Here is a 16,128-nt window from a genome sequence, read left to right as displayed (position 1 = left end):
TTCAACTTCTGTTTTTGCTATTGTTTCTATTTTATGAACATTGTGTATATATAATTATATGAGCATTTTCTTATCGATTAAATCAAAAATTAAACTGTTAAAAAGACAAAAATCAATAATAAATATCTCCCACCAAGGATTTTCAAAAAAAAATAAAAATACAGTCTTGATTTTATTCTTTTTTGAGTGATTGTCAAGGATTTTGGAATACCATGAGTTGGGACCTCATGCACATCACCAAAGGGTGAAACGCATTTCACCAATGCGATTTATAGGTCGATTTTAATACTACTAAAACAGAGAAGAGGAGGAGGCTAGACTAAATAATTAAATAGATTTCTCGAATATTAGGTATACTTGAAATAAAAATGATATAGTAACAAATAATATACTCAATTAATACTTCTTCTGTTCAATAATAATTGTTTACTATTGACTTAGCATAGAGATTAAGAATCAGTAAATAATAAGTGTAATTTTATTAAATACAAGTCATCTAAACATTTTTTAATGAATAATATTTAATAGCAAGGGTAACATAGATACATTATGATAAATTATTTATTGATTTTATAAACTGGATAAATGTTATTGGATATTTCAAAATAATATAATGGATAATTAAATATGGACGGAGGAAGTGATTCACTGTATGATATACATTATTTTGCCTTATACGTTAAACACATCCAGACAGGTACCGTAATCGAAGTTAGATCTGTAATAATCACTATATTAATTTATCCTAATTGCTATCGCACACAGTATAAAACATTTTCAAAAACAAAAAAAGAACCTGGATTTCTGTAATATTATTAGAAAATGTAATTTTATTAAAGTAAAATGAAAATGAAATCTAGTCCCTAAGCACACGTGACCCAGAGATATTTTGAATCCTCATTGGATCGTGTGCCTAGTTAAATAAATCAATCCAAGTGAAAGCTAAGTTAAAAAAAAAATCCAAATGTTAATATAGTGTGCATTAAAAGAGCATCCAGATTCCAAACTCCTTTATTGCAATATGAATTTTTTTGGCTCCACTTGCAATAATTCAACTTCAACCTGTAAAGGAAATTAAAGAAATGTCCATTGAATTCAAATTGTTAGATTTGTTAGCCTATGACTAAAACAGTGGCTCTCTTTGCAAAACTTTATAGTATTTATTAATTGTTCAAATGTGTACACAGCAACAAATGAGTTATGTTGATTGTGACTTTACCATATGCATTTAGGCTTGAAATTTTGTTAGATGAAAATACATTTAATGTTTTGTTAGTTCTGAGTTCTAAAAACACACCAAAAACAAAACAAAAGAAAAAGTGGTCCTTCAATATTATGAAATGTGAATTTATATGAGCTTTGATTTTGTAATCTACTACTTATCTTAAGTTACATAGGTCATTTTCTTTTATTCAAATTGTAAATGAACACAAACAATTTATCTCCTCGTTTTGTTCTGCAGAAAGTGTAAAATAGTTAGTTTTTTAATCTTTTCAATTAATCTTATAGTTCATATTGTGTTTAAGGAAAAATCTCTCAAATATACATGTGATGTTATTGACATGTTTTCCTTCTCCTTGTTGATTCTTTTCAATTAAATTTTTCGATAAACATCATGTGACTGAAACCTTCACAACCCAGACATAACAACGCAATTATCAGGTGTATACTCTACTATGAACTAAAAACCCATCACGCGAACCTCCTACTAGGGGGCACTATGCCAAAAGTGAAAGCAACATTGTGCTTAAGGTATGACCTAGATGTCAATGAATCGAAAAAATCACAGGAAATTAGGGTTCAAATCCTAACAAAAACAAAAAATATTAGGTGATTTCTCAATCAAATCTTGATAGATAAGAGTTATCTGATACGTATATTGTTCGAAGTTAGTAAATGCCGGATGAATTAGTCGAAGAGCACTAATTTAAAAGTAGCACCAAGCAAAATATGTTGTTTGGCTTTCAGAAAAAGTCTCCAATTGAGAGCTCTTTCCAGCTTTCAAGATGTATAAAACTTGCTATGGTAAAAAGAAAAAGGCTTAAAATGGACTTCACCTCCAAGGCCACAGGCAGCAAGTAATATGCTTTTCTCAGCAAAATTTACTTACTTTTAAGTCCCCTTAGATCTCAGTCAAAGTTCCTATTTTGCAATGCCAACAAAGACTACTAACTTGTCTACTCTTCTTTTAAGGTAAGTTATTTGTCCGTGCACTTTTCAACTCCCTCTTCCCCTTCTCCTTAACTTTTTTTATATCGGTTTTTTTATTATATTTTTGGGTTAAATATATTCTTTCTATTATATTTTTAGTTTAAATATATCCTTCTTATTATATTTTACTATAAATTTGCCTTTAATTTTAGCGGAATAACACTTGAAAAGCTCAAAATTAAATAATCCATTCTCAATTTTAAGTATCTGATTTTTTCAAGAATAAATAAAATTTTCAAGTACTAATTTAAGCTTTTTTTTCTTAGAAATGACAATACAAAATGCATTGCATAGTTTGAAGTACTAATACATGAAATTTTTAAATACTAATTTGAGTTTTTTTCTTACGAAATGATAAGACAAAATACTGCAAAATTATCTTGCAGTATTTTCTGTCTTATCATTTCGTAAGAAAAAAAAACTCAAATTAGTATCTAGAAATTTCATGTATTAGTATTATATTGTCAATTCTAAGAAAAAAAATTCAAATTAGTACTTGGGAAATTTATTTATTCCTAAAAAAATTAGATATTTAAAATTGAAAATGGGCTATTTAATTTTGAACTTTTTAAGTATTTTTCTGTTAAAATAAAAAGCGAATTTGCACTAAAATATAATGAGAAGGGTATATTTAAACTGAAAATATAACAGAAGGGATTTATTTAACCCAAAAATATAATGAGGGGGTCTATTTAAACTATTTTTAATAATACAGAGGTATATTTGACCCTTTTTCGAAAAAGAAAACCATATCAATACCCTAGAATACACCTCTCCAAGGAGTAGGAGTATAAAATACCTCATCTGCACGTGTTTCCAAATCTTGAAACTCATTATTTTGACCATTTGGACAAGATTTGTTAACTAAAGAATGACAATTCTCCAGTCATGTGGTGTATTCTTGTACTTACGATGTGTCCTAATAAGCTTAGGCACATTTTGACTACAACAACAACCAGTAGAATTAATACCAACCTTATCCTTTACTTTGAGAAGATAGACGCACACCTTGATTGAATACTTATTTTAATATAATTTTTGTAAGACATTTCACCTTACCCCTCTTTTTACCAATTGTGCCTCCATGCTTAAGCCAGGGACCAAGAACTAAAGGGGAAAGCTTTGAAACTTGGGATTTATTACATCTTTGGAATCTGTTCTGTTTTCTCTTCTTCCTCCTCATCTTCTTTTGGAATTTTTCACTTAGTTTCATATGTGCATTATGAGAACCTATGACAGTGACTCAATGGAAGTGCTATTTCTCTTGTTTTAGTGCTATTATTACCAGGACTTTAATGGAACATGAAAGTTCCAGTTCAGTTGAGGTCCTCTTACTACTTTTTCCTTCTCTTTCCATTCTTACCACACAAACAAGCTAGAAAAAAGAGAGATGTATACTGACAGAATTTCCAATCAGCAAAACAACAGCTCTTTCCAACAAGGAAGATCTATTGTAAACAGAAGTACCACTATCCTCAAAGAATAATCTTTTAACATTCAGAACTGCTCATTACCTATGTTGTTGGGACTCTCCAAAAATGATGACACACCCATGTCGAATCCTTAAAAAATATACTACTTTTGAAGAATCTGACACGCACCGAGTCCAAGCAACATAGCTCATTACATCTACAGATGAAAACCTATATCCAAATTCTGAATACAAGAACAAGTCACAAAAAAAAACTTGAAAGTTCACAAAGGGATGAAAACTTATAGCCAAATTCTGAATACAAGAAAAAGTCACAAAAAAAACCTTGAAAGTTCACAAAGAGGAAAGGGTGAATCATCACTTGAAACAGTAAGATATTGAAAAGAAGCAGAGCATATGAAACATAAGTAAAAGCTAAGACAACAATTCAGAAGGGAAAAATTGAATCCATTGTGAATGCTGATTTCATATTGGAAAAATTGTTGTTGTTTTTTACAAATGACAATCTCCGCAATGAAAAAAGAACTCCCGAGTGAAACCTTCCGATCGAGCAAAGAAGTGAAAGTCACAAAGGACTTTATAAATAATTGGGGAAAATTTGGGAATTGGGATAAACTCGGAGAATCCTAAAAGAAATGTGTACAATTACAATGTCAAAACACTAGCTTTGCCGGACATTCTTCCCCATTTTACATAGTGAATATGATCTATAGCATTCATGTGTAGCAATAAGGCAAATAAATCACCGGTCTAAATGACTACAAAGATTTGAAGAATCAATTTGAAACCACGGTGTGCCATATGTTATTGGAAAACCTCAGCGGAAAGATCAAATGGAAGGCATCGGACCATAGTCTGATATAAGCATTTTATCTATAATCCACATTATGAAGCCTTTTTCATGAGAGCTAAAGCTCTTTAATATGTACAAGTAGGTACCTCCTTGTCCAATTATACAGATTCCGCGAGCTGTTGAGCGCATCTTGCCCTTGCGGGTAGAGAACGGAATTAGTTGAACCGTATGAACAACACCATGTATACCTCATTGCATTGTCTTGGTAAGCTTACACTTGGAAATGAAGATGGTCTCTGAGTAATTTAGACTGCATAGTTTCAAGAGCTCAGCAGACCTTTGCTTAAGGACAGGGTTGCATCCACTTTGAATAACAAGCAACAACTTGGCTGCTAGACCTGCCTCAACAGCCACAGATGAGCATTTTTCTGGGGCAAGTTTGCACACTGCCCATAGAATCGACAAGGCGAATTGAGTGCAGCTCTCTGATACCTTCATGAGCAATTTGACCACATTCGGAATGGTGCTACGGCAATCCATCAATGCCAATGCTCCCTCTGGAAGGGTAGACAAGGCTTCAAGGATAACCAAGGCTAATTCTAAGCATTCAGCATTCAAGTTGGGCAATACTTCCACCAATTGGGGGATTGCCCCAATACCAACAATTGAGTTCCTCAATGATTCGTGTGATGAAATCAGCTTGAGCAATCTCAAACCAGATAACACTCCATTGGGATGTCTCTTATCTTTGATTAGTCTCAGTAATCCTACAAAAAGACTCAAGCTTGACAAAACTTCACACTCTGAATCCTTCCCTTCCATCAACATTTCCAGCAATTTCGTACAATTTATCTTGGTATCAATCGATCCCTCATTCAAGGTATCCACCATCAGGGAAATCTTATTGGGTTGCATCAAATTAGCCTTCCCATCTGAATTCAGATCCAAGTGTACCAAAATACCAATTGCCTCAGAAGCAACAACATGTTTAGTGAAAGGACCTAACAGTGAAGTAATTAAACTAACACCAGTGTTATCTGTCACTGTTTTCTTGGCTGAGTCATGGGAAGTGACAACTTGTCTGAGCTCCTTCAAAGCTTGAACTCTAGCCTCACCTTTAACCTTCTTCAAGGTCTCTAATATCTCCAAAACCCTTCCTTGCACATCCTCTGACCTCTTTTTCATAGCCAAGTACTTTTGAGAAAACCAACTGTAAATCAGCTGGTGAAGAGTACTGTTAGGAGTGATTGAATCATCCCACAACTCTTGCATTGTTGTGGGGCAAGTGAAATGCCCCAAAGAGAACCATTTGAGAATATTAGACCTCTCATATGTTTGCCCCGTGCAAAGGGTCACTGGATCTTGCATAGGTTCTAAAGAAATTGGACAAATGAACACTGAAGGAACTTCAATTGAATCAAGCTCCTCCATCATTTTCCTCAGACTCAACTTCTTCTCTATAGCACCACCATGAACCACCACCCCACCTCCACCACCCAAAATCCCATCTTTAACAGCAGTTTCCAGATCCAACACCTGCCCACCACCCCCAACATCAAACTCCTCCATCCTCCCCCTAGATGGCACATACATAGGCATTTTCACTGAGTCAAACCAAAAAAAAAAAAAACTAGCAAAGAATATCTCCCCTTTTGAACAAGAAGGGGTCTGCTTCAAAGCACCAACAGCATCACATTTAGAGGCCAAAGATGAAGCGTGTGGATGAAAAAAGAGAAAAGAAAAGAACAGTCTTTGCACTCTTTTGTCTTCTCTCTTTTGCTCATTGACAATTACAACTAAGATTTGACAGGAGGGGACATCTTTTTCTTTTATCTGAACTCTTTTTCTCTGGTCAAAAGAGCCATAGTGCTCATTTTTACCATCATTATCATCATCAAAGACTATAGTTACAGGATCTTTTTACCAATATCCCTTCTCTAATACCAAAGCTACACACTTTTCACACTTCCCCTTCAAACTCCAAAAGATTGAAATCATTCCAATCCACAAATCAAGAAAATATACCCAAAAAAGCAATCAAATCCAAAAAAGAAAGAAAAAAAACACAAAATAATAACCCCAAACTCTCCAAGATTTAAACTTTGAAAGCCACAACAAGTTTCAGATCAGGGAAAGAGAGAAATAAGATAAAAGAGAAATCTTACCCAGAAATGAGAGAGAGAATAATAAGGGAAAAAGGGAAGAACAGCTACCTCTTTGAGTGTGAGCCCCCTACCCCTCCCACAGCCCGATGGATATGGGGCAAGTTATACTTGGAAACCCTACAAAAATAGCTTTTTTTTATTACGAAATAAAGTGAAAATAATTTTTGAGAAAAAAAGTAAAAAATTCTCATAGCCAATTAATTTAGTTACTTTGATTTGTTGTACTCAATTTAAGAAACTTTTGAGTTTCTCTGGTCAGAAATAGTAATAAGGTCTATTTATACTTTATTATTCTATGTGAAATTTTATTGATTTATCGACGTATTCTTTTTTGTAGATTATTTTCATTATTTCAAGATGACATTCGCCAGGCGTACGGAGATCATCAAAGAAGTGTCTGATCGCGCTTTATGTTTAGGTGGAAATAGTTCGATCAAAATCGATGCACCTATCAGAATCGAAACAGACCAATTGAAATTATTGTTGTTACATACCAATTGAAATTATTGTTGTTGTTATTATGTATTTAAGCATGTATTTTATTTTTTGAAATTTTAAGGTTTTCAGCATATTTGACGTCATGTTATTACTTATATTTCATTCATCATAAATAGAACTACTTAACTTTCAACAATTCAATAGTGATTTGTTGTTTTACATTCAACACTTTCTTCTACAAATTCTGAAATATAGAGAATATTAAGGTTTTATTTTGAAAAAGCAAAAGATTAAGTTACCGGGGATAGGCGGTTCATTTGACCAGAGAAGCTCGTGGACCACACGTGTATTGTGGTCCAAAGTCCAATGCCACCGAGATATCCGGTTTTTTCAAAAAAAAAAAAAATTACTGTATATCTTTTCTCAAAGCAAAAATGGATATTATTAAAACTATCACCACTTTCGTTTCAAATTAGCTATCGTGCACCTATTTAATTATATTATTTTTATTTTATCATTTCATAATTAAAATATTCATATATTTCTAAAAAAATTACTGTTAACAATAAAATAATAAAAATATTACTTTTAAAAATTACGAATTTAAAAAGAAAAAAAAGTGGGAGTTATTTGCTTTTTGGAAATTAGGAAGGAACTTTAGGTTAGAGAGTCACGGATGAACATATTGGGTAATTATAAGAAAAGACGTAAAGACGGGTCAGATGGTCAAACTGTAACGTGCGGCGTAGTCTTGGGGACATAAAATATGATTCTTTTCTAAATTTCATACTTTATAGTATCAAAAGTTTAAGTTTATATTTATCCAATTAAAATAAATCTTTAATATTATATAACTTTTATAGCAGTCATAAATTATTTGAACAAACAAAATTGTTATAGAAAATTTCAATTATGCTTTTAGTGTAATAAGGATCAGTCAAAGAGTATTATAAATAAATCTTTTGAAAATATAGAATATAACTTAAGCTCTTTCTCTTTATGTTTCATTTTTGTTTTAAAGTAAAAAAGAAAAGAAAAGGTTTAGACCAAAAGAAAAAGGGAAATGTTACCTCCAATAAGGATTTTATAACATAAGGTTAATTCTAAAGAAGATAAGAGTGTTTGCCATACTTTTACTAAAGATATAAAGTAAAAACATCAAATATTTCACTCGTGTGGCTAAAACTATTTTTTTATTATTAATATTTTTATATAGGTAATAGATATTACAACAAGAGCTATAAATGTATAGCCTAGTGATATCGTAATTAATGAAAATTGTTACATTATGAAATAATTAATTCTCCATATTTGAGACTCGAAAGGAAAAATCAATTAGTCATTAAATAGTACATGATCAATTAACAATGAGTAGGAAAATCTCACCTAAGTACTTCCTCCGTTTTGTTTTTTTTTTTGTCAAATTTTAATTTGGCACACCTATTAAAAAAATAATGATTGGTATAGTGAGTTTACCATTTTACTTTTATTAATTGATATAGTTTTAAACATATTTATTCACTATATTTTTTAAGGACATTAACTCAATGTTAATAAATTGAGGGTATAATGAGAAGAAAAAAATTATTCTTTCTTTATTTGTCAAAATTATTAAGTAAAAAGGGAAATTAAATTAGTAAATATTTGACAAGTAAATAGGAACGAAGGGAGTAACATTTTGGTTTGGTCTCACAGTCAAGCAGGATTATATTATTACGCTCACGAGCAAAATCTTAGCTTGATCAAATTATTTTTCAAAAGGTGATACTAAACGTCGATTAATATGAACATTATGATAAAATATTCATATCAATTATTGCTTTTTAAAAACGTGCAAATATCAGAATGAACAAGTAAAAATGAACAGAGACCGAAAATCTTGGCCTATTTATCTATTACAAAACAAACAATGTATTTCATCAAATATTACATAAAACTCTATAATTTTGTAAATAAAATTAGAACAAATAATAAAGTAGAAAATATAAGTTGGAATTGGGACCTTTGCCTTTTTAAAAAAGTGGCAGCTAATCAAATTGACTGGTCAATAACTAGGACAGAGTGTGCTGTATGCGTGTGTATGTTTTTGTGTAATCCATTCCTTTTTTATATATATATATATATATATATTATCCCCTGATTCTTATTTTCTGGATAAAATAATCTGTTTTTTTTTTTTAATATTTATAGTTTATTTTTTTGATGATTTATTTTAAAATATTTCTTGGCAGTCTTGGAGTTTGACTGGATCGCTTTTAAGTGAGTGCGTCCCCTCATGCAAATTACTTTGTTGCACCCAGTGATGGGGACATTGACACGTGTCACATTGGGAAATGTGCATTTTGTTTTAGCTGAGAAAAAACTCAAAATAGTCACTTATCTTTGATTTAAGAGTAAAAGTCATTCTTCAATTTTCACATGGAGCATTAATAGTCCCTTATATTTGCAATATTGGTGTACTTTTGGTAAATAATTATTTATTTTTGAGTTAAGATTCAAAGTCATTTTTGAATTTTTACATTGAACACTAATAATCCCTCATGTTTGCAATATTGGTATACTTTTGGTCTCTCCCAAACTTTTGCCTATTTTTAAATATTGATTTTGGAAAAAAAAGCTCAAATATGCCATCGATCTTTGAAAAAAAGGCTCATCTATGTCATCCTTTAAAAGTTTGGCTCATTTATGTCATTTTCATCTGAGAAAAGGCTTGTCCATACCATTATTTGTAAACTAAAAATATTTTTCATTTTGCAAAATTATTTTGTACATATGGTCAATTATAATTCAGTCACGTCATCGACTAAATTATTATTTAAAATTAAAAAAGGTTCAAATATGATATCAAACTTTGAGAAAATGCTCATTTATGACCCCTCTTAAAAGTTTAACTCATATATGCCATCTCAGTTAACAAATAATGGCATGGATGAGCTTTTTCTCAAACAAAAATGATATAAATGAGTCAATTTTTTAACGGATTGCATAGATAATCCTTTTCTCAAAATTTGATAGCATGTTTGAGACTTTTTCCTTGACTTTGTCCACAATTTCATGTATGGAATGTTCAATTGTCTTCTTATATATTTAGTAGAAATAATAATTTAATGTGAGAGAAGGTGAGAAGAAAAATATTTTGTTCTGTTTAATAGAAATATTATTGCAGCTATAATTTAAGAGGTTCATCACATCGATTTCACGTGTAATAGCACGAAATTTTCTTTTCTTGCAACGTCATATGTCAAGGTTTTCTTAGCTTGGCTTCAATAATATTCCTTCTTAATAGGATAAGGTGTTCTTCTTCTCACCTTCTCTCACATGGAGTTATTATTACTACTAAATATATATTAAAAGATGATTGAACACTCCATACATAAAATTGTGGACAAAATTAATTTTAAAACATAGGCAAAATTTTGGGAGAGGACCAAAAGTGCATCAATATTGCAAACATGAGGGACTATTACTACTCCTTACTCCATATTAGTTATCAATTGCCGCATTTTTTTACATGTTTTTTAAAAAAATATAAATAAAAAGTATTTCTTTATTATTGTACTCTTATCTCTCTTTGATAAATTGAATTTTATTTAATAATAATATTAAATATTTTTTAAAAAAATATTTAATACTGCAGATAAAATGAGACAGAAGTAAGTAATTTCATCTTAATTCTATAAAATGACAAGTAAATTGAGACAAAAAAATATTTTTAATAACATTAACAAGTAATTTGGGACGGACGAAGTATCACTTATTGATGTGTTAGATAATCAAAATAGAAATTAATGATTTTTTTTTTGAAATACTGTACTTTTCAAGACGATTTTTAATGTATAGTTTGTTCACGATGATGACAAAAATTCTATGCAATTTTGAAAAGTAAAAAAGATGTATTCTCAAAGCTTATTAACATATGAAGTGATGAAGCATACAACTTTTGATTATTCTATCAGCCAAAAAGCACCAATTGGGACAAAATATTACATGAATGGATTTTACTTTATTATGAATCTTTTGGTTAGTTCAATTACACAAGAGCACTAATCAATTTTATATCTAATTATATGTGATGAAACTCAACTTTTTCTTTTATATTTTCTTTCTAATTTGATTTCTTTTTCTTTTTTTATATATAAAAAAATGCTATACTCCTTTAAAAAATTCATATAAATTGTAACAACATATCATTGTTATTAAATTTTCAAGGACTTCTTTGTGAAACTTGCCTTAGTAAATTTCATCTCAAAATGAGAGTCAGAAGTTAAAGGTCATGTAAAATTGAGTTTGAGATTCAATTGGTAACATGCTTGTGGAGACAGTAGAACTTAAGTTCAGGGGCCTTATTCGATAGTATTTAAAGTTAAGGGGTCAAATTGGTATTAAATTGTAACTTTAATCAAGTACTTAGTAGCAGTAGCATATTATATGAGTAAATTAATTAACACTATAAAAAAATGAACTGTCTATAGTAGAAGCTTTTTTGTTTTAAATTATTTAGTTCTGTTTGTTGCATCATTCACCAACTTTTTTGTTGTTTGAAAATTAATTAAATAGGGAACTGGCAAGCTAAGATTTGACTAATATTCTTTTATCACAGATGGACTATCTCTTTCTTATTTTAATATTCATAAAAATTTTGTTACATTAATTAATTAATGATCCCTACTAGCTCAGTCACCTAAGAGCTACCCCATTCAAAAGGACAAGTTATGTATTGACCGATTGATCAAAATAATATTATCGCCAATTAAATATAATATATATTATCTAATAATAATAATAAAAAAAGATAATTATTGACTATTATTTTGATATGTGAATTATATAGTGTAGTTTTGAAATATCATATTTTTTCATATCGCTTTAATTGTGAAGTTGATTGAATAAGCGTATAAAATTTGAAAGATGTTGGAGTAGTTGGAATTTTCTTTTTTCTTCTTTACACCACATGACCATTTTCATCATATACAACTTCGAATTTATTTTTATCACAATAGTAACACTTATTTATAGGCGTAAAGAGTATTCCATATAAATTATTAGTGAGTTAGTAGTTAATTAAACAAAATTTATGGTTCTAAGCTCAGTATAACAATCATTAACATGAGATGTGATGTAATTCTAATTTTAATATTAAAATGCCTAAATAACAATATTAATAGCATAGTAATGGTACATCCTCAAGGAATATACTTCTATCAGATACCAAAGATAAAGGATTTTATTAAATTGAAATACTATTTACAGGGGATTGGACTCTACCATACACCACTTTAGTATTTTATAATTTAGAGCATCTCGATACAATCAAGTATATTTTCTTTTAATCAAAAAATTCGAGTTTGAATTTTTGAAAATGAAAGAAAAAAGATTTTTTGAAAGTGTCGTCCTCTCTTAACTCAGGAGTTTTTGGGTTCATATTTTTTAGAATGAAAAAAATCATGTTAGGAGTATCGTCCTAGCACTGATTTATGTAATGTGTAAATACAAATTTAATTGAACCTCAATCCGAATACTAGAAAACCAAAAAAGACGTTCCTCCCTTCTATTCCAAATTATTTTACATTGATAATTATGAAAAAGCGAAGCTCTCATCATATATTATTTGTAATGGGAATATAATGATTTTAATTTGGACTATATTATATGGTTTAGAATTATTCTTAAATTGACGCTCCATTATGTTTAAAGCAAATCAAAAGACTTTTTTCTAAAAGGGGGTATGATATTAAATGGAAAGCCTATTGGAGATTGCTCAATTTCGAATAATACTTTCTTATGAAACGTAAAGAGTATAAATTATAGGAAAAATTACGCAAATAAAAAATTATATGATTAATTTCACTTTAAAAATATTCATATTCGTTTTGTCTTTTTCTTAGCTATGTTAGAAGCAGAGGCGAATTCATAATTAAACTCTTTTAAAGATTCTTAACATGTACTTGTTATATTTTATAAGTAATAAATTCATATTTTACTATTTATTATAATTTATATTTCGTATTAAAAATAATAAATTCAGATGAAGTTGACACCGAAAAATGGGCGGACAGGTGAAGTCTTCCCTTGTCGCAGTGTAACCCCGTTTTACTCAAAACTCTTTTTGTTATTTACATCTTGTCTAGTCCTGTTCCGTTTGAGGATAAACAGTTAGATTTACCAATTTATTTGATGAGTATTTTTCTTGATATTTGATTGATAAATTGTAGTTGAATAATATTTATAGAAAATACTTTTGAGTTTTAAATTAGGAAAAAAACAAATAGTATAACAGTTTATTTTAGTGTTGATTTCTTTAATACATAATCACACAACTAATAGTTATTATCTCAAAAAATCAAAATTGAAAATTAATAAAATATTAACTATCAATTGAATTCGTAATCAATTTAACTAGATAGATAGATGCAAATAACACAAAGGCATGCCAGTTTGAGGGGATTTTGTGAACAATTGAACAAGCACCAAGTCTTTGCCAATTCGATAAAACCTCAAAATAGATCATAATGCAAATTGTAAGGCTTACAATTGTAAATTTTGAAAATCAAGTAAGATTTGGAAGCAACTTATGAACTACACGCTTTGTAAAATGTCATTACAAGTAAGTCTTGACAATTCGGTAGTACCTCAAGGTAATCAACAACACACATTGTAAGTAGTTACAAGTAATTCTTGATAATCTAATAGGATTCTCAGACATCTCGATTTATATGAGTCTGAGTGTGAGACTGTAAGAAGATGTTAAATAATATTATCATTAACATTTATTTTATTGAATTGAAAACGTTATTTTCACATTGTTATCAAAACAAAGGCAAAATCTAAATACCGATGCGGAATTTCATAATTTGTGCAAACCACCCTTATTTTACAACTAGTTCTCGAACAGTTGCACGTGTATCCCAGGCTAAATAGTATAAATACTTTTAAAAGTTGAAGAGTTTGAACAAAATTTTTGGGCACAAAATTACTTTCTAATGATTACAAGTAACTAACAACACACATTGTAAATAGTTACAAGTAATCATTAATAATCTAATAGGATTCTCAGACAATTCGATTTACATGGATTTGAGCATGAGATTGTAAGAAGATGTTAAAGGACATTATTTTTCACATTTATTTCATTGAATCGAAAACGCTATTTTCACATAGTTATCAAACTGATGCGGAATGTCATAATTTGTGCAAATCACCCTTATTTTACAACTAGTTTTCAAACACGTGTGTTGCACGTGTATCTCATGCTAAATAGTATAAATACTTTTAAAAGTTCAAGAATTTAAATAATTTTTTTTACCCAAATAAAAAAAATCTTATAAAAAATTAAAATAAAGAAATCTAATAAAGAGAAACACTCACAAAAAATAGAGAAGAAAAAATATTTTAAAATAATAATAATAATTCAAGATGAAAGAATAAAAAATTGAACCCGCTAAACAACTCTATTTATAGACAACAAAAAGTAAGTATGAACAAGTGCCTTATCAAAAAAGGTTAAAATCCTTTGAAAAAATTGCAACTCTTTAATGTTAAAAGGTGCATGCTTTTAATATAATACAATATAATATAAATAAATAAATATGAATATAAAATAGAGAAGATATACTAAAATGGGTGTTTTAAGTTAGGGGTATTATAGTAATTTAACATTCATATTAAGGGGTATTTTTAGTTGGGAGTATTATTGTAATTTAATACTCAAGTTAGGAGTTCATGCTTTTAAGGTGACATGTTTAAAAATGAGAAGAAATTCCTATATTTATAGCCAATAAATCGTAGTATGAACAAATACTTATTATATCTTATCAAAAAAGTCAAAACTATTCGAAAAAGTCACAATTCATTGAAAAAGTAATAACTCTTTGAAAAAATCACAATCCTGCCATGTGAAATGGTGTTTGCTTTTAGTATAATATAAATAAATAAATATAAAAGATATACTAAATGGGTGTTTTTAATTGGTGTATTATAGTAATTTGACATTTAAGTTAGGGAATTCATGTTTTTAAGACAGTATAGATTAGTATTATTTGAATAGAGAAATAATAATTTATATATTTTTTACAAAAAAAATTCTATTAACTTTTTTGCTTTTACCAGTTAAATTTGAAGCACAAATAAAAATGTACATATATTAAAATTTTTAATCAATATACACACTGTAAAAGAAAAAAAAAAGAGAAAAAGAGGGAGTTGTATTTAAATTTAAGATACGGGTTAAATTATTAGGGATAGATAGTTTGGTGAATATTGTACATTTTTAAGGATAACTTTGTCACAAGTCCAGGGGGTTATTAGCAACATAAGTTTTATTTAGTTTGTTATATGCTATGATAAATCCCTAAAATCACCGGTCCTTTGTTTTATTTTATATATTATTAAATAATTATTTTGTTAAATAGTTAATTTTTGTGAATTTTAAGAACTAAAATCATATATTTGAAATAAATGAAGATTAAATATGCATAATCAAATAATACAGATTGTAAAATAATAATACAGAGACTAAAACTGTTATTTTCTCTTTAAAATTATATGAAAGCCACTCATTTTTTTCAATTTTTATCATCGACATTTATTAATTGTGGCCTGTGTGATTCGTTACCCCCCTCCCCCCTTAGAAAAACCATATAATACTTAAAATAAATATCATGCATGATTAATTAGAAAGAGTTAACATGTCAAACTATATAATATAACAAAATTATCACTATGTACTGGCCATTGGTGTTTTCTTGTCATTTAGTTTTTTGTTTCCGTCTCATAATTCTCGGTCACTTTAAGTTGACCAATTATATATAACATAAATTTATCATTTGACATATTTTTATATTTAAAAATTACACAAAATATTATCTGAAGTTGAATTTATTATGTCCATTTTTTTTAAAAAAAAGGTACAAGAAACGGATGATCAAAACTTATTACCACGACTTAACTATGTAAGGTTATAAAGCAACAATTTGAGATGAAAGCAGTAGGTCTTGTTAACAACATTAATAATATATAGACATGTAGGTTAATAGGATTTTGTTTTTTGCTGTTACCTCATGTGGACATGTTTATTTAATTAATTGCCAACT

General features: G+C 29.1%; 1 protein-coding gene across 1 annotated transcript; it reads right to left on the bottom strand.

Moving 5' to 3' along the window:
- Positions 1-4,069: 4,069 nt before the first annotated feature.
- On the bottom strand, positions 4,070-6,440 carry LOC129903911 (U-box domain-containing protein 30-like). Its single transcript, XM_055979433.1, has one exon. It carries the CDS (start codon positions 6,033-6,035, stop codon positions 4,686-4,688), a length of 1,350 nt encoding a protein of 449 aa, XP_055835408.1. The 5' UTR covers positions 6,036-6,440; the 3' UTR covers positions 4,070-4,685.
- Positions 6,441-16,128: the final 9,688 nt, after the last annotated feature.

This window comes from Solanum dulcamara, chromosome 9 (genome assembly GCF_947179165.1).
Source record: "Solanum dulcamara chromosome 9, daSolDulc1.2, whole genome shotgun sequence".
In the NCBI taxonomy this organism is placed as follows: Eukaryota; Viridiplantae; Streptophyta; class Magnoliopsida; order Solanales; family Solanaceae; genus Solanum; species Solanum dulcamara.
This window is presented reverse-complemented; position numbering and strand designations above follow the sequence as displayed.